This window comes from Globicephala melas, chromosome 20, assembly GCF_963455315.2.
Source record: "Globicephala melas chromosome 20, mGloMel1.2, whole genome shotgun sequence".
NCBI lineage: Eukaryota > Metazoa > Chordata > Mammalia > Artiodactyla > Delphinidae > Globicephala > Globicephala melas.
Genome location: NC_083333.1, coordinates 4,525,173 through 4,550,510, shown reverse-complemented (window position 1 = coordinate 4,550,510; position 25,338 = coordinate 4,525,173). Strand labels below are relative to the sequence as shown.

The following is a 25,338-nucleotide window of genomic DNA, read 5'->3' as shown; positions in this document are numbered from 1 at the left end:
TCTCTGACTTACTTCACTGTATGATAATCTGCAGGTCTATCCATGTTGCTGCAAATGGAATTTCATTCTTTTTTATGGCTGAGTAATATTCTGTTGTATACATATACCACATCTTCTTTATCCATTCATCTGTTGATGGACACTTAGGTGGCTTCCATGTCTTGGCTATTGTAAATAGTGCCGCTGTGAACATTGGGGTGCATGTATTTTTTTGAATTAGATCTTTCGTCTTTTCTGGATATATGCCCAGGAGTGGGAGTGCTGGATCATATGGTAACTATTTTTAGTTTTTTAAGGAACCTTCATACTGTTTTCCATATAGAGTTTGTTTTTTAGAATATCTAATCATTCCTGTTGCTGGAAGTAAGAGTTCAAATATTTTTGCTGTACTCAAAAAGATACATGTACACAACTGGTTGCAAAACTCAGCTTAACCTGTTTCTTGATAGATGAAAAAGCATGGACATTAATGATTTGGTCATTCTATTGGTCTTTACTTGCAATCTGTATGATGATGTATATGAAGACGTTAACTTTTAAGGCCCTTGTTGGTAAAATAATTGAATGATGAGTTTTGGTAAACAGTATAGAATGAAAAAGGGTACACAAATGACTAGACAGGGCCACATCTGAATCTGGGAAAAGTTAGGAAGCTTGTATAGCTAAATGCCTCTTGAATTTTTTCAGTGTGTCTAGTGGGATGGAAAAAATGGTTAGTTTTTTAACAATGTGGTTTGAATAACTTGTCTTTAAAAAAAATTGTAGTGAACTGAAAAATGATTTAGAAAATACGTAATACTACAGATATGAGCAATGGCTTACCTGGGGGAAGACTGGTTAGTTGGCTCCACCTTGAATTACTTTTCTTCGTGGAAAAAAATGTCACGCCGAAGTATAAAAACATAGATAAGAGGTAATAGATTCAAGTCGTTCATCGTTTGCCTTCGTAATAAGGAAGTGGCTGAAATTAAAAGCTTTAGCTCTGTGTTCACGTGGAACAACCTTCCACATTGGTCAAGTGGAGAGAAGAGGGCAAGACACAGGAGTGTTCCTAGTGTGCTGTCATTCCTATAAAATTATATAAGCTTGATTGTGCAGAGTATCTCTGGAATGATCCCCAGAAACTGGAAACAGTGGTTTGCACCTCTAGGGAGAACGACTTCCTTTTCAGGTTGTACCATGTGAATGTATTACTAATACATACACAATTTAGTTTTTTTTGTTGTTGTCTATTTTTATTTTGGCTGTGTTGGGTCTTTGTTGCTGCACAGGGGCTTTCTCCAGTTGCGGTGAGCAGGGGCTACTCTTCGTGTGGTGCGTGGGCTTCTCACTGCGGGGGCTTCTCTTGTTGCGGAGCACGGGCTCTAGGCGCCCGGGCTTCAGTAGTTGTGGCACATGGGCTCAGTAGTCGTGGCTCGCGGGCTCTAGAGCGCAGGCTCAGTAGTTGTGGTGCATGGGCTTAGTTGCTCTGTGGCACGTGGGATCTTCCCAGACCAGGGCTCGAACCCATGTCTCCTGCATTGGCAGGCAGATTCTTAACCACTGCGCCACCAGGGAAGCCCCACAATATAGTTTTTATTTTTATTTTTTCACAATATAGTTTTTAAAAGGAACTCACAGTATTGTGTTTACAAGATTTTTCTTCTCAAGGATAGGCGTTCTCAAAAACTCTAAAGCTGTCCATTAAAAAAAACCATGGTATAACTGCTGTAATTAAGAAATGGATAAAAATAGTTGGCTGTAAGGATGATGAGCTGTGAAAATTAGTATTATTATCAAAACATAAGTAAAAATAAACCCAGCTTTCTTTACTACTTAGAGATCTTTTGAGCATTTCCCTGAGACAGGAGACCGACTGCTGTTTCAGAGACCTCTGAAGTCGGCTACCTTGCATAAACACTGACCTCTTAGCAAGAAGGTCCGCTTGTTAAAAATTCTACCAACAGCAACCTGAAAACGTTGTAATTTACTTCTTTCCAAGTATCTGGGCATTGTTCACTCATTGGTAAAGTCACAAGAACAGGGGAAAATGTTATCACTTGTGTTTGATTCTTAAAATATTTTAAACCTGAGAGAGGAAAAACTGGATGTTAAATCAGTGAGTAGTATCAGTCTCTTCCATTCAGCCCTGATTTCCAAAATGGAAAACAAGATTGAATAGCATTTAACTTATTCACTGGAAAACTTTTACTTTGTTTTTTCTCCTTCATGCTGTGTCATTTAAAACATTGAGATAAAAGTACGTTAAAGAATGGAATGTAAAAAGTGCATGAATTCTGGAGCTGAGATGGGAGTGAGGAAGACCCTGATTTCGGGCTTATGTAAGCGGGTGGATGATGAAGCCCAGAGTCGAGGGGTGAGGCGTACGCAGCAAATAGAGCACTATAACTGGAGTCATTCTCTTCCATCTCACCTGCCAAAAAAGAAAAGCCTGGTGCTGTGCTGCCAGGAGCACCACCCTGGCACTGGTCCTAACCTAATACGAGGAGCCTGGCTCAGTGTACAACTCTACTCCCCTTGTCCCCAGTCCTTTCCCTTCCACAATTCCTCATGAAATAGTTAAACCTCAACTATTTTGCTCGTCTAGGAAGGGGAAAAAAAGAGCTAGTGGGGAAGTGAGAATGATTTAATAATAATAAAATTGTCGGGGGAAAACCATTATTAATTTCATTTTTGACATGGCTGAGGTGCCTGTAAGATACCCAAGTAGAAATTTCTAACAGACACCTAGTAGAAAAATCTGGGTATACAGGTAAGAGATTTGGGGTCATTCTCTTACAGTCAAAGAGGCCATGAGGGTAGATGAGGTCACAAGGAGAGTGTCCAGCAGTGGATCTCGGCTGCACATTGGAATCAGTTGGAGGACTTAACAAACAAACAAAACCACAGCACAAAACTGATGCCTGACCTTGCCTCCAGAGATTCTGGGGTGTGGCCTTGAAATTTCTGAAAGTTCTCCAGGTGATTCTACCAAGTAGCCAAGTCAAGAACCCTTGGCTTTGGAGTTGGATGAAAACCCAGGATTGATCCCTAGCCCAGAGAACACAAACATGGGAGGTTTAAGCAGAGGAAGGAGCCTGTAAGGGAGACTTGTAGCCCCTAAAAGAGAAAAACAGGTGTGTTTCAGAAGCCAAAGAAAGACCACTTAAGGAAGGAGGGGTGGAGAGTCACTGCAGGGAAGACTCTAAACGTGTCTATTTACTACCATCCTGCCTAGACGTTACTAGAACACAGTAGAAAACAGCACCCCCCAAAGCTGTCTTAATTTAAAAATCCATGCAAGTGATGCATTGTCTTCTTTAATGTATTTTAATTTTAATATAAGAGTAATATTTAAAATGACTTAGCCACCTCAAGAGATTATCTCCATCTTCTGGATTCTTACACTTAAATGGCAAACAAACTGTAGCTGCTTACAGCCCTGACTTACCTGTTCATACTGATTACTGGCTGTAGAAAACTCCACATTTTTGCGATTATCAATAATTTTAAATTAAGAAATAATCCCCTGGTTAGGTGAGCAGGTTCTAGTGGGAACAGGTCAGCAAGTTTTCTCTAATACTTATCTGTGAAGAAGTTTAGTTTCAAAGTGTTATACGTGCAGTTATTTCTTAATGCTCTCGTGATGAAAACGTTTTCTTACTTAAGCATTATTGATATTAACAAGGCTTCCATATAAGTGATTATTGCACTTAGTAGGTTTTCAAAAGTTTGTTGGATAAAATAAACTAATACTTGTATTCGTATTGATTTATATGCGTTATAACAGTCAACTCCTCCCATGTCAGAAAAAAAAAAATCCATTCATTTTGCTAAATCAGGAAAAGATAGGGAGAAGTACACACACCACCTACAACCCCAAGAGTAATGCTGTTTTATCTAGTCTCAGGGAAAGTATTCTGAAGTTAGGCAGTTTGGTATCAGGTCTTAGTCACACCACCCAGCTGGGGCTTCTTCAGCTGGAGGTACCTTTGGGATGCCAGGGGCAGGAGGCAGAAAGGAAGAGGAGGGAGGGGTCAAGCCCCCTTAGCAGTCTGCTGCATCCAGAGCAGCTCACTTTTGTTTAATATAATGGACTCCATTATATTGATTTCACATGAAAATAGGATTCTTTGCTTAAAAAAAGTTTGAAAACCACTGGATTAGACTCTATAAAGTCTGGAAAGACTAAATCAAATTGCATATATTTAAACCACAATATCTTTGACATCAGTTAACTAAGTTTCCAATATGTTTTTGGCAATCTAAAGTCTGAGAAGATTAAAAAAAACCCCACAACTAATTACCTCAAAGATTGAAATGGAAATATAAATAGGTAATGTCTCAAAACTTTGCAAATTCAGGATACAAGCTGTACTGAAGAGAAAATAAAGGAAAGGAGTTGAAATAAAACAGATGACACCTCTTTTTCAAATGTCACATTTAATGTTTTCACCACTGTACTTCAAATCTACATTGTACAAAGTGACCAGTAAGTGTGCCACGGTAATTGACCAACCTCTGAGATTGTACCTTTCACACCAGTGTCTTCTTGGGCTCTTTTGATACTAAACACGTTTCTCATTCAAGTGAATTGAAATGCTTCAGTTGGGTTGATTCTCAGGAGCCTCATAAAAAAAAAACAAAGATATTGCACCATCTTTGTTTAGTAATTCAATGTTTGTTTCTTTCACAGCAAATAATTACTTCATTGAAGTTAAAACTTCCAAACATAACTTATTAATAGTCTTCAAATTCAGCTCAGATCACTCAAGATGAAAATACTCTGCTAAATACAGATAACTTACAATAACTTTAACAGTTAATTGTCCATAACACACACCAAGGTTTTTCCTAGACCAATTTTAAGACGATCCATTTAGTATTCCTTGTACAGGTGAAAAACGATCTTCAATTTTCTTGTCTTTTTATTTTTAATATAAAAGTTGGAAGGGACATTCAAGTTTCAAGTCTCCACATTGAACTTAAAAAAAAAAAAATAGTCATCATCAGCATGTGGAGGTAAACAAGCCAAGTTGTATAACTCCAGGAGGTAGAGGCCTTCAATTTGTATTCATATATACATATGCACAGAAGAATTCAGTGTTCCAACAGAAAAAAGAATTTGTCAAAAAGTAATAAGTTATTTACTACTGTGACATTTCAAGACTCCCACAGCTTTGCCTAAGGACACAAACACATTTGACATAATTCCCTATGTGCCTTTTTTTTTGTGGCTTAAATTTTTTTTAAATTTGTTTTTGTCTTTTATTTATTTTTTTTTACTGTCCAGTGCAGGAAAAGTCTCACAAAATTTCACAGACCTAAAATGTGCAAGCTAGTTCTCTCTCTATACAGCAATGTTGGGATTCTTTTGAAATTAGCCCAGAAATGAATTATTTACACACATGAAAGATGCATGCTGGGGGTTCTTTTATGTAAGAAAGAGCAGAAAAACTTCTAATAAAAATAGATTAAATATATATATATATATTTATACTGGGTAAGGAAAACAAAAGTTTAGTCTCTCCTAGTCACAAATTCATTCTCTCTACCAACAACATTGGATTTTAGACAGCACACATCACCGTCACGGCTCTAATGAGAAGCTAATTATAGGGCTTGATCATTAGGTGGCATGCCCCTCCCCCCTCCCCCCTCCCGAGGTGCAGCCACGATCAGCTCACGTGGCTCCATGATTGGTCGCAGGCAAGGTTTCCAGATTCTTTCGTTTTAGAGAACCCCAAATTTTCAGGAATGGCTCAAATATCAAAATGTATGACTGTCCTCTGTGTGTGTGTGTGTGTGTGTGTGTGTACAATCTCACTTCATTTTAAAAAAGAAAAACAAAACAAAACAAAAAACACAAAACCCCAAACTCCCAAATTTGGTTCAATTCTCTTTTGTTCTGAGGTGAGCCATAACAGCTGCACTAAATTCATAAAACATGTGCAACTCTGGGTAAAATATTTTTCTTCTAAAAGCACAACCACTTTACAAGATTAAAAGTCTAGTAACATTTCTAAATATTATTCATATCATACAAGTAGTGGTTGTTAATTTAAAACTTCATTAGTAAAATTACAGTACAAGCATGATTAACCTCCAGAATTGCAAATCCCAGACTCCAGTGGAAAGCTACATTACATCTTCAGTAGTACATTATCTTCCACCGTCACTCCCACACCAGAGGAGATGGGGGCATCTCAGACGGCTGAGCAACAGTGGAACTGGAAGAGAAGAGAGACACGGTGAACCGGTTGTAGCACCACAAAAGGCAACAGGGCAATTCATTACTGCCTGTTTTCCCCCTTCCTTTAAAAAAAAATTGTAAAGTCCATTCCTGGATTTTTATTTGTTTCTTTTCACTTCTCTAAAGGTGCATTTGTTCCAAATTGTTCATGTAAGGATCTGTATCTGTAGTGAGGTGATATGGTACAGTAGCTAATGAGTGGGCTTGAAAGCAACACATCATTTACTAGTTGTATGACACCGAGCAAATTCCTTCATCTTTCCTCTCCTGGAAAGGGATGCTATCCACCTCATAGGATATTGTGATGAATAAATGAGATAATGTATGTTTTTCACAGTACCTACTTCATAATATAAATGGTAGCTATTATAAATAATAATGCTTATAAATCAGTCGGGAAGATAACCTTAAAGGATACAGAATTATCCATTTAAAAGTAGCTTCTCAAAATAAGGTGATTTTAAGTGGGGACCTATTTTGAATGAGCCTCATAAGCATTCTTTTATCAAGTTTTAATTGATAATCATTTAGCACTTGTTATCCACAGATCTGTTTTATCAGTTATTTCACATGTCTGTCTAATGTTGCCAAGATTATAGACTTGAGGGGGATGTGTGTCACTTTGCTTCCTGGGGGCCCAGGATAATGAATAACTTGCACCTGAAAGGTATTAAAACACCTAATTGACTCTTAGGGAAAAATATTAAAACAAAGTAATTTTAAACCACAGGGAAGTAAAAAGGCAACTTAAATTCCTTCTTTCTACAGAAAAATACATGGAAGGAATGAAAGTCCCCTGATTTTAAAAATTACAAACAAAAATTCTTGACCTTGGTTCAATAAATTCAATCAGCTTCAACACTATATCAAGGCCAATTAAAAGGAAAGTGAAGGGAAGGGAAAGACAAGCAAGGAGGAGAGGGAAAAACGAAAGGCAGGAAGGCAGGAAGCGTGTGGCCTCTCAGATCAAAGCCTCCCTTCGTGCTGCTCTGCGATACCTGAGCCAGACCCTGTTCACCTTTTTCCTTCGCCACAGGCCCAATGATAATCTTTGTCAACAGAGGGCGCTGAAAGGGCATTGCAAGGCCTCTTTTTTTTTTTCCCTTGGAAGGCCCAGCTTTGGTCTACCCAAACTTTCTGGCAAGTTTCTCTCCACCTAGCAGGCTCTTTGATGGATCAGCTCTGCTCACCCCTTTTGTAAAGTTTCTTCACCATCATGCTGTGTTCCTGTGGCTCCTCTCCAAAGAGGTCCAAATCTTATTAGCCTTGGGTAGAGGGGCTTCCTCTAACTTCTCAACTTCTCCCTTGTTCACTCTCCCTCAGTCCAGAGGGAGTACTTGCTTTCCGCATTTGCTACTTCAGACTCTTCAGAATCCTCTTGCATGCCTTTTAGTAGTTAACCATCTTTTCCTAGTTAGTGCTTGTTATTAAATTTTCCCTGTTCATATTACTGGGTGTGGTTTCTTTCTCCTGACTGGACCTTGATTGATACAAGGAGTTAGGGAAAAAGAGATGGAGAAGGTAAGGACAAAGAGAGATCAAGAGAATGACGCTTTCTAGGTTCTGAAGGAGGCTTATAGCTCTATAACCAGTAAGACTGTTGGTTTCTCTTTAAACAGGATACACCAGCAGTCCACCTATAAAACAGAATTTTCTTGCTTGCGGTTATTATTAAGGTGGTGGGGATGGCAGTGGGAACTGAGAGGACCATGTGCAACGCCAGGACAGTGGCTGCCGCGCTGCTGGCAAAGGAAGATCCCCACGTACTTGACCAGGCAGAGTAATGGGCATCTGGGGAACTGCCAAGGCAGCCACAGTGAACTGGAGCTAGTGTAAGAACAAATGCTTACATTTTTAACATGCTTTTGACTAAGCCAGAACTCACAACAGAAACTTTCTGTTGGACCTTTTATCTGTTATCTAATCTAAATAAAACCAGAAATATGCTGAATGAGAAACTCACAATGGCATCCTTTTAATTCTAACAAGAAAGTCAGAATTACATCCATATAGTTACCTAATAAAGCTCTTAAAAGCAGCAGACTGAGGGTTGATGCAGAGAGGCACTCTGTTTCCTTTCTGCTGTTCCAAAATGAACTGATGAATAATTTCTGTGGAGAAAACAAATATCATACAACCCACGCCAATTTGCAGGCCTGGGAGCAGTGGATTCTCAGGTTAACTCTAGTCAGCATCTGAACGGCATTTCCTAGTGGTTTAGTTAAACACACATGTCATCTATCAGGCAGAATCCAGTGGAACTTTTCTGAAACCAAAATGACAGGTGCTGCTAAACGTAGGCAAAACCCCCCAAAGTGCCATTCCGGGGGTTGGAAACCCCATGAGTGGAAGGTGTAAAATGGTCTATAAATTTGAGAGTGACTCCACTGGGTTGGCATTATAAATGAACTCTTCTAAATTGCTGGTAATTATTGCCTTTTTGAAAATCACTTAAAAAACCTCAGTTGGTATTTAGGTACATAGTTTCAGGCTGGTCACTTTGGGGACGACTCTCTTCTAAAATGTCCTGGAGCAACACTTAGAACCACTCAGAATTCTGGATGTCCTTACCCGCCCCCCCAGTAGATCGTGTCAGGAAATTTTATGAGCAGACTATCAGAAATCCCCTTCTTGTCATCATCCAAGGAATGATTCCCTCAGTGGATGTTTATCCTTTTAAAAACTTTGCATGTTATATAAAAAAGTCCAATATGTATCATTCCATGAAATCACACTGAGTGAATACATATTAAATATACTGAGTCACACTAAGTCAGTCAGCTTTGAAAACAAGAACAAAATGTTCATTCCTCTGCCGGACCTTCCCCTGGATATAAAATCAGTGTTTTTATAACACACACAGCTTTCTTGGCATATGTGCTCCGGACAAACAGCTGTATGCAAGTTTGTAAAACAAACATATAAAGGAGCTTTGATCTCCATCCAGAGCTCAGCTTTCCACACAGCCACATAGCAGAAAATGTTACCAGTCACCCCACCTGGCGGAGGGCCAAAAAAACAAACTCACCTTTAACCTGTCGGACAGAACTGAGGTTCTTCTCAAAAGTGTCATCAAACTTGGGATTGGTGATGGGCTCAAAGTCACTGGTATAAACTCTTCCAGTAGAGGTGGAAAAGCAACATTTACACATACACGTGTGATATCGTAGTCGCCCTTCATCTAGGTAGGGGTGGGCTAAGGCATCCTTAGCGGATATTCTTTTGGACTGAAATCAAATTTAGAGACCAGCACATCAACACTGCAGATAAACATGACTGTCCACACAGGATCTTTCACGAGCCACAGTGACTGCTTTACACGGCTTATACTTAACTTATGGAACATCCTGTGTAAAGGGATAATTGCGGACGGTGAGGGTGAGACAGTAATTGAATTTGGAGGTGGGTAACATAGCAGTAGAGGGAGTATATGACTTAAGACAAACTACTGTGATAAACCACCATACGCTACCGGAAAGCACTTAGAAATGACGCTGCTAAGATCCTGAAAGTTCTTACCTTGAAACAGATATATGCAGGGTCAAAAATGACAAATATCATGACATTCAAATATGTAATGCTTTGGAAGGGATATATTTACATTTAAAATAACAGTTATATTTTCTAAATATGTCTCAGCATTTAGAAGAGATGTGATCATGGTGGCAATTTTACAAAGCTCCTTGAAACTTTTATCCTCTTGGATACCAAATCAACTTGGGCAAAAGCTTCTCTGAAAGCTGCTGGAGTAGGCAGCAGCTCATGAATGGCCTGTATGCCATGTTCTGATATCCAGCCCAGGGTGAGTGTCAGCAGCCTGGGGTTTTCTGGCGCTTCAGATCAGAACACTTAATATACTAGTTTCAGGTTACATAAACCATAAACTTTTAAACTCATTTCTCCATGAAAAAAAGAAAAAAGCTGTCCCTCCTTTTAGCTCAGTGGGTATGTAAGTACTACTGAGAGAAGGTGGATTTTGATTTAAGGATGACTCAATAGTAGAGAGTAGAACACAAACTGACACTTTGCCCTGCTTATAATATGATCCAGCACTTCACATAACACAACTAAAAAAAAGAAAACCATCTGCACTCAAACCAAAAATAACTGGATCACCGCAACTGGTTCTGGTCCCCCAAGTAATAAAATGTTAAATATTTCCCATAAACCTGGATTCCCTAAAAACACCTTATCTCTGATTTTTTGCTATGCTAATGTTAAAAGGCATGTCATGACCTTTTGGGATATGATAATAACAAGAGAAAGCTGCTGTTTATCCACCATGAAGAGATGAATGTAAGCTTCACAATCCTGGTTTTGTTCCTTTTGCTACTTGTCATGTTTTGTATTTGGTGATGCAGCCCTTCTGAAGTCTGACTCACTAGCACAGTTAGCAACTAAACTTTTCCTTTTCTTCCTAAATGAGTCCAACTATTCCCAGAGGTTCCACTGGCATCAAGGTCTAACACCCTGCCTGGGTCTGGGCCCCTCTCAGTCCTCAGCATCTCTGGCCAGTCTCACGTGTGGGACTGAGCTCTTTGGCTTTTGCCCACTAAATCTGGTTATTGGCCAAGTCTATTTCTGTTTCTGACTGAACATGGCTGATCGTGTCCAAACTGGTGGCAGCAGTGATTGAATCTGGGTTTTAATTTTATCATATGACCATTAAGTCACTTCTGTCAGGTGGCAGATGTCAGAAATTGGGCCCCTGTCAGCTGCCACCAGCAGATGGAATCTGGCTTCACTGTTAGTCTTTTTTGTTCGTCTGGGAACGCTGGTATTTCCTGAAATTTCAGATGCAAAGCTGAAGAGATTTTGGTGTTTTCCTAACTATGGATGGCACGCTCTGTGTTTGAATGTTCCTTGTGCACCAATATGGGGTCCTCTAAAGTGTCTTACCTAAGAGAAGCCTTTGAACAAAAAGTAAATCAAATCCCTAGCATGCAATGATCAACTTTCATTTCTCTAAACAAATTAAGGTCTCTTTGGGACTTCTGAAACACGGCTAAAGAAAGGAGACTCGTTTTTTAAGGGGTATGAACACTGAAAAGAAAAACTGTCCTGTTAAATTGAGGAAAAAAAAATCACAAAATTTCTCAGATTTAATAGTGATGTTCTTTTGAAGGAATTGATGGTGCATAATTATGTCCTCTATGTCTTAATTACATCTTGTTTAAGTAATCAACATTTGTAATAGATATGGACACTTCACTTGTTTATATCCTAGATTTTGTTACTTTATCAAAATTGGCTCTTCTAGTTCTGAATAAGTGATAAAATTTTCCATTTTACAAATATAAATGGATGTACTTCGTATACTTCTGAGGCGAGTTAATACATCATATTATGAGATCTCTTAAAATCAAATGGAGCAAACTCCTATTGCAACTGGCTTTTAGAAACAGTATCAACACATTAAAGACATATAAAAAGCAATGGAAAGATGTAAAAACATTCTTCTTCCTTATGAATAAAATATTTTGGCTCTTTAGAAATTTTTGCTTGCTCAAGTTATAACTCAAAGATTAAAAAAAGCTTTAATTGGGAGTTAAAATAATACTATTACTTGATTACTAGATTACAAAGTAGGCAAAATATTTCTCTTAAACACCTTAGAAGTTTTAATATCCGGTATATAATTGTATAAGATAATTGTATACAAGATGACTCTTTGGACAAATCAGTCTGAGTTAATAGTTATAAAAATTTAAAAACACCTGTACAAATAACGCTAATACAATATTCTCATTTATATAAGTTTTAGGTTTGTTTTCTCATAAAAAGCCTAATCATTCTGAATTTGATTTTTTTTCCTACTGGTTTTGCTGGTCAGATAAACTAATATTACTCTAAGATTATGGAATTACAAATTATGTGTTAAACTAAATGAGATGAATCATAATAGGTAATGTGTTTCTAAAAAGAAATTAGTTTTTTGTATGCTACGAATCATAAAGACTTAATGAGTCAACTAAAATTTCAATCTCCTAATTCTTAATTAACAATAAGACCTTACTAACATTAATTTGAGTTAATAAATGGTCTTTGGATATACGGACAACATAATTTTAATATACCTAGGCTCTTCATTAATACAGTATTGAGTAGCCATCAATAAACAGTTAAAAAAGATGTGCAAATACCTTTGGGTTAAAATACATATGTATTGTTTTAAAGAACGTAAAAGAATGGGTGATGATAGGAAGATGTGTATGCAAGATAACAGTGTTTTTTTGTTTGTCGAGAAAAAAGTAAATAGTTGTCTAAATTCCTAATAATTATTGTTGTGCTTTAAAAATATTGCTTGTAACTGTTTACTGCCTTTACATAAATTACGGTCTCTGGAGATTTGTTTAATGTCATCACTATTTTGAGGTAATAAAACCCTCATTTCTTTCTTCTTAATGTATCACTAACCCTCAAATTTAACAGGTTAAAACCAGAATGAAACATTCTTTAAAAATGGTATCTAGGGCTTCGCTGGTGGCGCAGTGGTTGAGAGTCCGCCTGCCGATGCAGGGGACACGGGTTCGTGCCCCGGTCCGGGAAGATCCCACATGCCGCTGAGCGGCTGGGCCTGTGAGCCATGGCCGCTGAGCCTGCGCATCCGGAGCCTGTGCTCCGCAACGGGAGGGGCCACAACAGTGAGAGGCCCGCGTACCACCAAAAAAAAAAAAAAAAAAAAAAAGGTATCTATTTCTAAATGAACCCTCAGAACTAGAAAAAGAATCCTTAATATCAATCATAAACTAAATTCAGTAAGCATATGTCAGAAAAAAATTCCAGATAAATCATATCTCCTTCTTATAGATAAATCTAATCTGTAACTATGACCACACCAAAGGTTTCATTTAATTAGGTGTGACAATCCCACTGTTAAGGAATAAGGACTACATTTCACATGTAGAACTGATGTCTAAAAGGCCTCCCAGGAAATATGCGTGTTATCCGCTGTACAGTTCAGGAAATTCCAGCCTTAGAGTTCCAGCCATGAGCTCCTGGCAGGTCAGGATCATAAATAAACATGGGATCTCAGAGAAAGAGAACACCCAACATCTGTAAGTACTGCGGGAAAAACCTGGCACAGGTGAATTACACAGTTCCTCGTTCTTAATCTAAGTGGAACTAATAAAGAAAATAACATACTTCTGACACAGAAAAGTAAATTTAACCTCAGGGACTTTAGAAAATCCTTAATGGGCAGACAGAAATTACCTCTGAAACCTGAAGTTCATGTGCCTCTAGTTTTGTTAACCATACAAAAGGTCTCTATGTATTAATCAACATCTCCTGTTAGCTACGCAGATAAACTTGTGAAATAAAATATCAAACTAATGACACTAAACCACTAGCTCATCCAGCAAATTATGTGGCTGAAACTGTCTTTAATGGCAGGAACTTGACCACAAGGAGAGACTGTGGGAACAAGAACTGCCACTTTGTCTTGCTTCCCATATCACTAAGTACCTCACTCACATGCCAAAGTAAACAAACAAAAGGAAAACAAAAACACCAACCAAACAAAAAATCCACTTTGCACCCTGAGATGTAATAAAAATAACTTGATCACTCTGATCGGTTCTGGTCCCCCAAATAACAGAACCCTGTTTCCCACAAACCTGGACTTCCTAACAAAACATTTTTATCCCTCATCTTTGTTATGCTGACATCTGAAGATAGTTCTGACTTCTGTGGATTTAATAATCATGTGAGAAAGTTGCTGTTTTCTCATCATGAACAAACCAATGTAAACTTAACTGGTAATTTTGTGGGTATTTTTCCCCTTTAAATATCTGTTGTATTTTGTATTTGGTGACTTCCATGTACTCTCGGCAAGTAAAATTTTCTTTCCTAAATGCTTCCGTTTTTTAGTCTTCTTTGACAACAGTTATTGGCACAGATGCGAATAATGAATATTCTTTGGACAAATGAATAAACGAAGAGCTGAACTTTGCCCCAGAAGAGTCAAGTCTAGAAATGGCATTTGGAAAAGCCACCATTTCAACAACCCAGAGTAAATATTTCCTTACGCAATACAATGGGCAGATTTTTTTCAAATAATGTTAAAAAAATTTTTTTTCCTAATTCGAATTGGTGTCAAACTCCTTTTACAAATATCGAGATAAATAAGGATGGTACCGTTCCTTATCTCTCTTCACCTAGACTCTTATGTGTTAATACTCAAACTTCTGTGTGATGGGTGAGCATGATACACATGGAACTGGGGGCTGAAGTTTATCTTTTAAAAAGTCATTATTAAAAAAAAAAAGTCATTATTTACATTGCCCATCTATTCAAAGCCAGGATGTTTTTCTTAGAACACATATTTTTAATTCATTAAAAAAAATATAAAAACAAACACTACTTACTGGATCAAAGACCAACATCCTGCAAAGGAGATGAACAGCTTCATGTGTAGCCTGGCTAGACAGGGTATAAAGTACAGGAAGAGATGGCTGTGAAAAAATAAAGAATTCAAATATGCAAGTGAGTGTTTGTGTAAGTAGATATGGAATACAGCCAATTTATGACAAGGTAAGTACCCAGCTCAAAAGGTGAGTGCACATGAGTCTCGACTCAAAGGAAATGAGTATTCCCCTCATTAACCAGTCTTCAAAAGCAACAACTGTCACTGACTTTCAGTGGCATATTTTATATTGCAATGATTACCCATTGTAGGTCAGAGCACAGAAGAGCCTATGAAAAATGAAAGCTAATCCTGAAAATACGGAGCTCCTGTTAGCCTTATATCATACACGCTTTGGCAAGAAGGGAAGACCAAACACGCCCAAGGATGGGAGAAAAGAAGATTTAAAACCTTGGCTACATGCAAGTAAACTGCGCAAAGCAGGCATGTGAACTATGTCTTACGGCAACATTACCTTGCTAAAACACTAAAGGAGCCTTAGGACACTCAGGAATTTACAGAATCTTCTAAGAAAGGATGACACCACTTTAGCACTGATTACTCACTCAATAACTGTCTTTTTTAAGTGGCAGGCATATCCACATGCCTATATCTAACCCTCTTGCACTGAGGCAGGGAGACGACTCTAATGACCTGAGAAGCCACAGAACTTATAAAGCTTTTATTTCGCTGCTTGGAGGGTCAGGGGATGGAGCAGGTGAATGGCATCACTGCACTGTCTCTCACGCAAGTAACACTAAAAGGTCTCCTTATATCTCAATCACGGGCCTAGAATCCTACTATGATAACCACTAACATCAAGTATTTTACATATCTGCCTCCTTCCCTCAGTTAAGCCGTAGAGGAAAATTCTACAAGAACAACAAGACACCTCAGAATCATCAGGAGGTAATTATTCACCATACAGATGTTTTCTTCAGGATCAAGAGTAACAGGAGATGAGATGGGGGTTCTAGTTTACTAACTAATTAGATAAATCAACATCCTGAATCTCAGTATCCTTAAGTATAAAATGAGGAGGTTGGACTAAATGATCACTGAAGTTTACTTTAGTTCTAAAATTGCATGACACTTGATAGGATTACTATAGGTAAAAAGCATTATGTGCACAGAACCCATATATAGTTGGCATTTAAATATTTGTAGATGGGAATTTCCTGGCAGTCCAGTGGTTAGGATTCCACACTTCCACTGCAGGGGGCACAGGTTCGATCCCTGGTTGGGGAATTAAGATCCCACGTGCTGTGGGGTGCGACCAAAAACAAAAACCCCTAAAATCCATATATATATATTTGTAGACCAATTTACTACTCCTTGATGCATTTACATGTTTTCCTGCTAAAAATATGTAAATCTATGACAGCTCTGAAATTATTTGTATTAGTCAAGATAAAGGAGGGGGGGATTGTGGAGAGCGTGGGGAGAGGTTTTAACTTACAATTTACATATATTTTCCATAAGAACTTTTTTATTGTGTAAAATGAAGTAATTTGATATTCTTAAAAGATTCCGATTCTTGGTTTGACTGTGAATAGCTGTGCTTTTTTTCACTGGCTTGTGCAGGATGGCAGCCAAATTCCAGTCAGTTTTTACTGACCAAAATGTCTCTCCATAAGCAATTCTTTTCTTTCCACTCTCAAAGTGAATCTACCCCTCATCCCATTTTTGTGGTGCAGGCAGGTTATAGGGAAGGGAACACTAGAATGAGTACTAGAAGACGCGGCTTCAAATTCTAACTCTGCCATCACTAGACTCAGATAAGTCCCTTGAACCTTAGCTTTCTCATCCATTAGACTGCACAAGTACAGACCTGCTTACCTACCACCACCACTGCTGATCATCTAACATCCACCAAGTGCCAGACCCTGAGCTAGGTGCTGGGACAACAAAGATGAATAACACCTCTCTGTGGGCAAGGAAAACACATAAACAAACAGTTCCAGAGGCCACTGAATAGAGGATATAAGACAAATTAGAAGGCAAAATTTACGACTCAAAGACAACTGGGTATGGGATGGGGAGCTTGTGAAAATCAAGAGTGGATGTTTAAGGCTACCTGAAATTTTTAAAATCCACCCCCCCAATATTATCTTTCTTTACAGAAGCATACCCCAACAAATACACTAAAAATAAGCCTAAGTTTCATTTCAGCCTAAACAGTCATCTGATATGCTTTCTCCTTTCCTGTGTTTATATTATATATGCAAGTTAAAAAGAGGGACAGAGAAAAACAGTCAGTTCAGTCATGCCAGTACCTCTCTAGAATGACACCTGTTAATAATTTAGCATTGGCTCCACAGGAAAGATGCAATACTAGAAATGCTGCATTTCTAATTCCATTTTCTTCCCCTCTAATTTACCAGCCATTATGCCCGGGCAAGAGGCCCTAGATGGTATATGCCACAGTCATCGTGAGCCAACTGCAGGGTGTGGTCACCCCGGCAGCACCGGCCAGGCTGCACAGGGCCTGTTAGATATTGCTGACAGTCTTCACCCGGCAGCAGAGAAGCTGAGCTCCTCAGTCAGCAGCGTTGAGTTGCACCATGCACAGTGCACTCTAGTAAGCATTCTTGGGATTATATAAAAGAAACCCCCAATTGAAACATAAGAAGTTTGAATTGAATGAACTCTCTACCATACTCTGAGTCTCTTAACTGTAAGATAAGGTCCCTGTCAGGGGACAGGACCATTTTCACCTCAGTGAAAATACTTTACCTATTTCTGACACAATTAGCTGAGAACAATCTGAGGAATGATGAAGATCTAAACCTTGTAAGAGATGAACAAAGGGACTAAGGGCTCTTAAGAGACTTTTCAATCCTACCAAAACGGCAGTGCCTCAACAAGTATCTGCCCTTAATAGGTCCCTGGGCCATGGCAGCTAAGATTTTGAGTTGTGGAAAAGAGACAGTAAGTTAAAAATGCCATATAGTGTTCTTGTCTGCCCCCCGTTTCCTGACTTTAAGGGAACCACTCCCTTTTTCACTCTCAGATCAAGTGGTTTGGCTGGGCTTGATTTCAATCTCTGAACTCCAAGGATGGGCACTTGACCCAGGCCTGGCCAATCATATGGTATATTCCCCTGAGCACCACGACTGGTTCCAGGATGGGCACACAGTTAATACAGGTCAGGAACATACAATGGAATGGATAAGCTAACACACACCTCCAATCCTTTTATCCTTATCTACCTTTATTAACTGGGATAGAAAAGACCCATTTTTTTTTTAGCTTCTCTTGCCATCTCGGAGGCCACATATCACATAGTTCTGGACAATGACATATAAGCAAAGGTTTGCTAGGCAGGCTTCTGGGAAAACTTTTGCTTTCCTGATAAAAGGAACAGATAGTGCTAGCGCTCCCTCTTTCCTCCATTTTTTCCCTTTGAATATGGATGATTTCTGGACAAGCTACAGTCATTTTGTGACCATGAGGCAATAGGCAAGAGACTATGAAGTCAATATTCTAAAGATGGCAAAAGCAGAGAGAAAGAAAAAAATTAAATCCTCTATGACATAATTGAGCTGCTATGCCATCACCAGACTGCCTACCTCTGAGACTTCATGATATGAGGAAAAAAATAAACTTCTATTTCTTTAAACCACTGTAAGCAAGGTTTTCTATTACTCATAACCAAATACATTCCTAATGGAATCAGAGACCTTCCAAATATTTTTATGGACCTATTTGGGAAAGCTCTTTCCTGAGGATTGATATGCTAATAGAACGCAGGGCTAGACTACTGGTTCCATTTTTGCAAACACATGGGGGAAAGCCTGTCTGAAAATGAAGCCACCACATAGGAAAACAGAACAGAAGAGTCAGATTCCTGGCATGAAATATCACTTGACTACCTGAATCCAGCAGAGCCTGAAGTCAGTGGTAGCTCAAGACTTTTCAGTTATATGAGCCAGTAAGTTCCCTTTTTTGCTTAAGTCAGTTTTAACTGTCTCAGTGGAAAGAGTCCTGACTGATGCCACATGCAAATATGTATATTAATAAACCAACACAAGTATATTAATTTGAGGCAGTAATCTGTGACTTTAAGAAGATAGCCAATAAGGTTCTCCTGTATATGTATATTTTTTAAAAAGTCCCAACAAATAATAGTACATATTTCTGTTTGTACAAATTATGTAAATAAATGCATAGAAAAATATGTCTGGAAAGATATTCTAAAATTAATCCAGAAGAGACTAGGATGGCGTGGGGGTAGCTATGGATGACTAACTCTCTGTAGAATTTTTATTTTACATGTACTCACATATTACTTGCATATATACAAAATTTTAAAAAATTGCTTTGAAGGTATATGCGCCAGGTATTGATAAATTAGATTAATATTCCTGATACTGGCCAGTAAACTGAACATAACAGATCTTGTTAGTTCTTTCTATTTATATAGAACCTTCCTCTAGGTTAAGACTTACTGTGCTCTTCTAAGGGAGTTAGGGCCCAAATGATTCTATACTTCTAAACTAAATGCAACAGAAGGATGTAACCAGCAGGAGGCTATTTAAAATACCAGCACCTACATCTCTAGTAGTAAATCTACATTTACTAGTTCAGGCTGGCTTTAGAAGATAACACACTTTACCCATTGCCCTTTTTGCCTGTCAAAATGGAAGCTCTGGAGTCACTAGAATCACAGAGAGGGAACCACAAGGGAAAGGTAAGGCCTTGACCAAATGTCTGGCAGGTAATTGAGAGGACTGTCAAACTCAGTCTGTCATTTGGTCTATCAATTAGATCAACCAGATCTTCTAATGATCAATCAGATCATCTAAATGCCCAGTTTAAAAGAAAGCAAGGCAAAGCCCAGGAAAATCAGTTGCCGAGTCTTCCTGTTCAAGCCTTCTCTCTTCTGTTTCGGTTTGTTGTTCCTAGGAAAAGTATTCCCCTTACTCACTCTTCACATCATTAAGCTGTTTTGTCCAAAGGAGATTAGGAAAGTGCTTCTAAAAAATGCTGCTAAATCGACAGGGTGGAGATAATAACCATCTTGTCTTTCTCAGCAGTGACTTGGCTGGTTGCAAGTAATATTGATCAGTGCAAATCTGGCAATCTCTCTTCATACTTCTTTTCTAACAACATTCACATCTGATTCTGTGTTAGTGGCAAGAGGGCAATAGAAACAGCTTCACATTCCTGGCTGGAATGAGAGACACCAGGTATTTCGGCTCAGTATGTGGAAAGTGTATCTTGAGTATACATGCACTAGGTTATGGTACTGAGGTCAAAGCTCCACCCCCAGTAACTTTTCCCGGACACATCAAAAACCAGGAGACAAAAGCCAGGGGTCATTTATTAGCAAAGGTGCTACAAAAATATTTACTTTTTCCTATAGCATTGGGAATTACTATATTCTATTGGGTTTGACAAATATTTTAACATTTTCTTACTTATGGCCATGACATAAAAAAATTAATAAAACCTACAAGTAATGCTTTTGTTTAAAAATTCTCATTTCATTATTCTGTTGGAAGAAAACTCTGCCCAAACAGATGGTTACCAAATACAGAGCCCTTCTCTCCTCTTACCTGTTTATGAGGACCCCTGAGTATGTGTGCCTTAGCACCTTCACAAGCTGTCCTCATTGCTTCCAGTGATGGTGTGCCCAAGAGATCTGTGATCAAATCCAACTACGAGGAAACATGAAGTACAGATGGACAGTAAGCTCATGGAAACAACATTTCATTACTCTTAAATCACAGCGTTAGAGATGAGGACCAAATTTGGGGGAAAAAAATATTAAGGCAACTTCCAGATTAACTGGTAGGAGCCTCTACTTTCACCTTCTGGCCTTTTTAAAAACAAACAAACAAACAAACAGATAAATGTTTATTAGGAATCTGTAAGATACAAATAGAGAAAATAGTTTTGGGAAGCATGGCATTCTAAGGCTATAGTAATTTAGGGTCTGCATCTGCCTGCCCCATGTCTTGATACCGCAGCCTCTATGATCCTTGTAGAAACAAACTGCACTCTCAGTGATGGCTAATGACTATTCTGTTCAAACAGTTAATCAATGGATTCTGATGCTTCAAACGGATTCAGGCTCATCGAGGAGCTAATCCAAACCAGGCAGCTGTGATTTAGTAAATACTCAGAACATTCACACCTGAAATAAAAGCTAAGTTTGGGCCAGTGCAGACCCTTTACATCTGGTTACGCTAGAAATCTCTTATACTGGCGAAAAACCGTGTGATTTAGAAAACCATGACACCGCATAAGGCCACACCTAATTAGCTGTGCACAATAAAGGAGAGCAATAAAAATGGTCTTCTCACAAACAAGTCTTTGTAGGTAGCAAACTACCTTAACAATTTTCTTTAGTGCTATGATTGTTCTAATTTCATAACCCAATTAGCAATAACATTTCATTCTAATTCCTCCAGGATGGAAAATTCTTATCCAGTGGATACTTATTTTCCTGGTTCTGGGGTTGCCAAATACAAAGCACTATTTTCTGCACTTAACTAAGCTATGGGGTAGCCATCAGTATCACTGCCCTCCAGGATAATAGAGATTCTCAAGTAGCTTGTTTTGCACAGAATAAAAGATCTCTATATAAAAGCTCTTTGGGAAAAGTGTGTTGGCGATACTTTTGGACCTCTAACAACTACACTAAAGGCCGAAGGAAATGACTGGCTCATGAAAACAAATGGAAATATTGAGAAAGTTGTCTAAAATGTGTCAGACCTACGGATGAGAAACATTTTTATGAAGTCTGCTGGTACTACAGTACATAGGGTATTTATTTCTCGAAGATAAAGGAGAAAATGCTACAGAAAATATCTACTTCCATTTAGAAGTTAGACTGTTTTTTCATTTTAGATCTTGATTTCTCACTCCAAAATACACTGATGACTGATAGATGTGAAGGAGACTTCAGTGGCTACATGAGACTGGCAAACTCAAGACCTATGCTATCTCTCTAGAAAATGAGATATTTGAATCCCGTTTCAGTTGCTTCACACTTTCCTTTGTACATTCTTTTCAGCAGCAACCCAAGATCCTTGTTCAATATATAGTATTTGAACATCTTAATTTTTACTTAAGCTTTTCTGTATGGCAGCTTATGTCCAGATATGACATATCATCTTACAGGTAAGTCTGTTAAGCTCTACCTTCTAAAGAAATTGAATAGTAAAGTGAATATTATCAATAGTATCCAACATTAGATTATTTATGATAATTTTTTATCACCAGGATCAATTGTAAAAGATGTAAACTTAAACAAAAAGACTGAATGTATAGCAGAGAAATAGATTTAAATGTTGATCAGAGCATATATAGTTTCTAATGTATCAGTTAACAATTCTTGGTAGATAGAGCATAAAGGAAATGATTTCATTTTTGGTCAGGTGCATGAATTATTTACAAAGATACACAATAGTTAGGGTGATCTTTTAAAATGTGATCAATCAAAATCTTAACACTCCCTTGCTCAAAACCCTTGCTCAAAAACAGAGAGCTTTCCATCACACTTTGGATAGAATAAAATCCAAAGTCCTTATCAGGTCTCCATGGTCAGGCTCTTTCTCTCTGACCTCATCTCTTACATACTCTTCCTTAATCAAGCCATGCCTCCAACACGCCACACTTGTTCCTGCCTCAAAGGGCTTTGTTATGCTGGTTGTCCCTTTTGTCCCAGGTATGCTGCTGGCCTCACCTCCGTCCAGGCACCTTCTGGTTGTCCCTTTTCCTGGAATACTTCTTCCCGGTATCTTGCTCCCTCATTTCACTTGGGTCACTCCTCAAATGTTATCCCTTCAAAGAGTCCTTTAGCACTGCTCTGCTCCATCATCATTCTCTATCCCTAACCTGGTTAAATTTTTTTCTTCATAGAATTTATCATTACTTGGGATTATATTTATTGGTATACTTATTTTCTATCTCATGTGAAAGTTTCACAAAGCTTTGTCTTATATGGCTGTATCCCTCACACCCTGGCACACCACCATCACGACCATCATAACTGCTAACGTTTACTAAGTGCTTACTAGACCCCAGGCCTTACTTTCAGCTTTACTACTTCATTTAATCTGCACAACAATCCTCAGGAACAGTTTAACTTGCCCAAGATTTGACAGATAGCAAATGGCAGAGCTAGGATTTGAACCCACCAATTTGATTCTACGGCCTGACTCATCATTGTTACGTTATTCTCACGCAAACAATACTGTTAAAATTTATGAATAAAAAATACTTAGGAATTACCCCAAAGAAAATATGGGTAGTAATGAATTAGCTATAAAGACGGACAGTTAAAGTATAATATCAGGAACGGTTTCCTGAAGCTACAGTTTAATCAGCTCCTGATGTTCTCTGCCACATTTAAATATTTTAGCTCAATAAAAGTTAGAAAGGTTTCTAAATGTTCATATTTAAAGAAGTCAACACTTAAAATTTATATTCTAAGCACAAAGTGTAAGTACATTAAGTCACCCAATACATTTTCATGTCAGATCCATTCAGTTAGAAAGAACAGAGGCCCTCTAACCACTGAAGATTACACCTGTGCAAACTGTTACATCTGAGTCTGCTGCCATGCATCAGTGCGTGTAATAAAGTCAACATTCCCTCTAATAGGCTCATAAGTTGCAAAATCAATATCTCTGTAATCTTCAACTTCATAACTTTCTGAATTTTAAGTGAACTTGAATTTGCTAAAAGCAATTTAGACAGTACAATGAATAAGCCCAAGACATGTGTGCAAGATGGTTTTTCCTTTAAATCTGTAACAGAATTGAAAAGCTCCTAAAGCCTAAAGTGAAATCATACCTGCTGAATGGGACTCTGTGCCTGAAACAGTATTCTTCGTCCTAGTAGTTCTGCAAAGATACATCCGACAGACCAGATGTCAATAGCATTGCTGTAATGACGGCTGCCCATCAGGATTTCCGGAGCCCGGTAATACTGAGTAACAACTTCCTGAGTCATGTGACGGGATTCATCTAATTCTTCCACTCTGGCCAATCCAAAATCACAAATCTAAATAGAAAAGATTATCAAAATATTGTCAAACAAATATATTTACAAGTTTAAAAGTAAAACAAAATAACAAAAAACTAAAATCTTGATAGACCTCTGAACTTTGAAAAGTTTTCAATGATATAGGCAGAGTATATTTGTGTCAACATAATTTGATCTTATTTGGATGAAAGGGAAGAAAAGTCTCAAACTTCCATATTTCTATATAAAATGATGTATTGTAAAGATATGCTTTTCACTTTTCATCTGTTTTCAACTGGAACTAACTAAACAAACAAAAAGCAGCTGAATGCATACTTCTAGGTTTGATGAACAAATCAAGCTAATTTATTTTCAAGGCTGGCTTATGGAGGAAGATATTACAAGGAAAATCTTGAAGACCTCCTGAGCTAACTATGTTCACTATCTTTTGTTTGTTTGTTTTTGGCCGCACCACATGGCTTGCAGGATCTTGGCTCCCCCGACCAGAGATGGAACCTGGGGCCCCGGCAGTGAAAGCACCAAGTCCTAACCACTAGACTGGAGGAAATTCCCATATGTTCACTATCTCAATGGAATATATATAGTAAAATTTCTTTAAAGCTATGGGTTTCAAATGGAGTCCTGCTAAATCCAGTTCTGAGGAGGTACTTCAGGAGTTCCGTAAACATTTTACCTAAATTTCACATGTATCTATTTAAAATACACACTCAAATGTGTGAATATGTCAAAATGTAGCACACTGTAGAATAACAATGCTAACAGGTTCCTTCATTTCTTCACACCATTAACATTTAATTAATTGAGTGCCTGTTATATTTTAGACAGTATGCTAGAACTTGGAGACATAATGGTAAATGAGAAAGACTGATTAATTTACATGCAGACCTAGGAATAAATCTTTTCTTGCTCCTTCTGTTTAAGTGAAAAGTATTTGGAGGTTGCAAGGTGAGCTGTTAGTAAATAGCAGCAGTGCCACCACCAGCAACTTCTGCTTATTTTCAGGAATTAAGATTTTCTTGATACTGGGCAACCAAAACAAAAACTGGGAGCACTGAGGATGAGATAAAAGAGTAATGACCATCTAAGCTCCAGTGTTCTCACTGATTAACTCTGAGTCAATATTATAAGGGACAAAAAGAACACTTTTTTTTTTTTTTGCGGTACGTGGGCCTCTCACTGCCGTGGCCTCCCCAGCTGCAGAGCACAGGCTCCGGACGCGCAGGCCCAGCGGCCATGGCTCAAGGGCCCAGCCGCCACGTGGCCTGTGGGATCCTCCCGGACCGGGGCACGAACCGACGTCCCCCGCATCAGCAGGCGGACTCCCAACCACTGCGCCACCAGGGAAGCCCAAAAAAATAACACTTTTTATCTGTCTTCTAAGTTGAGGTCCCAGCATAATATTTCATTTGAAAAAAGGGTCTGGAGGCTTGAAAAAACTTGAAAACCACTGCTTTAAAGAAAACAAATTTTACCCCTAATTTTTGGCAATCCTCTCTTTTTATCTTGAATGTACTATGCCTGGTCACATCAAATGAATTCATGTTTGTATGTGGGGATGAAGAAGTATAAAGCCAACATCTTTAAAACTTAAAAATGAAAGTAAATTTCCAGATCACACAGGAAAAACTATACCAAAAAGGAAGAAAGGCATATGTTGTTTTTCAAATCCTCCCAAAGGCCAGTGTTCAAATAACACATA

The 25,338-nt window shown here is 38.3% G+C and overlaps 1 protein-coding gene across 1 annotated transcript in view; it reads right to left on the bottom strand.

The window, feature by feature from the left end:
- Positions 1-4,405: 4,405 nt before the first annotated feature.
- The window catches only part of NLK (nemo like kinase), a 146,825-nt gene continuing 125,892 nt past the window's right edge, over positions 4,406-25,338 (bottom strand). Inside the window, exons 6-11 of the mRNA XM_030862064.3 lie at positions 23,448-23,657; positions 20,201-20,302; positions 14,602-14,688; positions 9,261-9,459; positions 8,250-8,343; positions 4,406-6,209 (exon numbers count right to left, since the gene is read on the bottom strand). Coding sequence (XP_030717924.2) covers positions 6,155-6,209; positions 8,250-8,343; positions 9,261-9,459; positions 14,602-14,688; positions 20,201-20,302; positions 23,448-23,657 — 747 coding nt within the window. The 3' untranslated portion in view covers positions 4,406-6,154. The remainder of the gene's footprint in view (positions 6,210-8,249; positions 8,344-9,260; positions 9,460-14,601; positions 14,689-20,200; positions 20,303-23,447; positions 23,658-25,338) is intronic.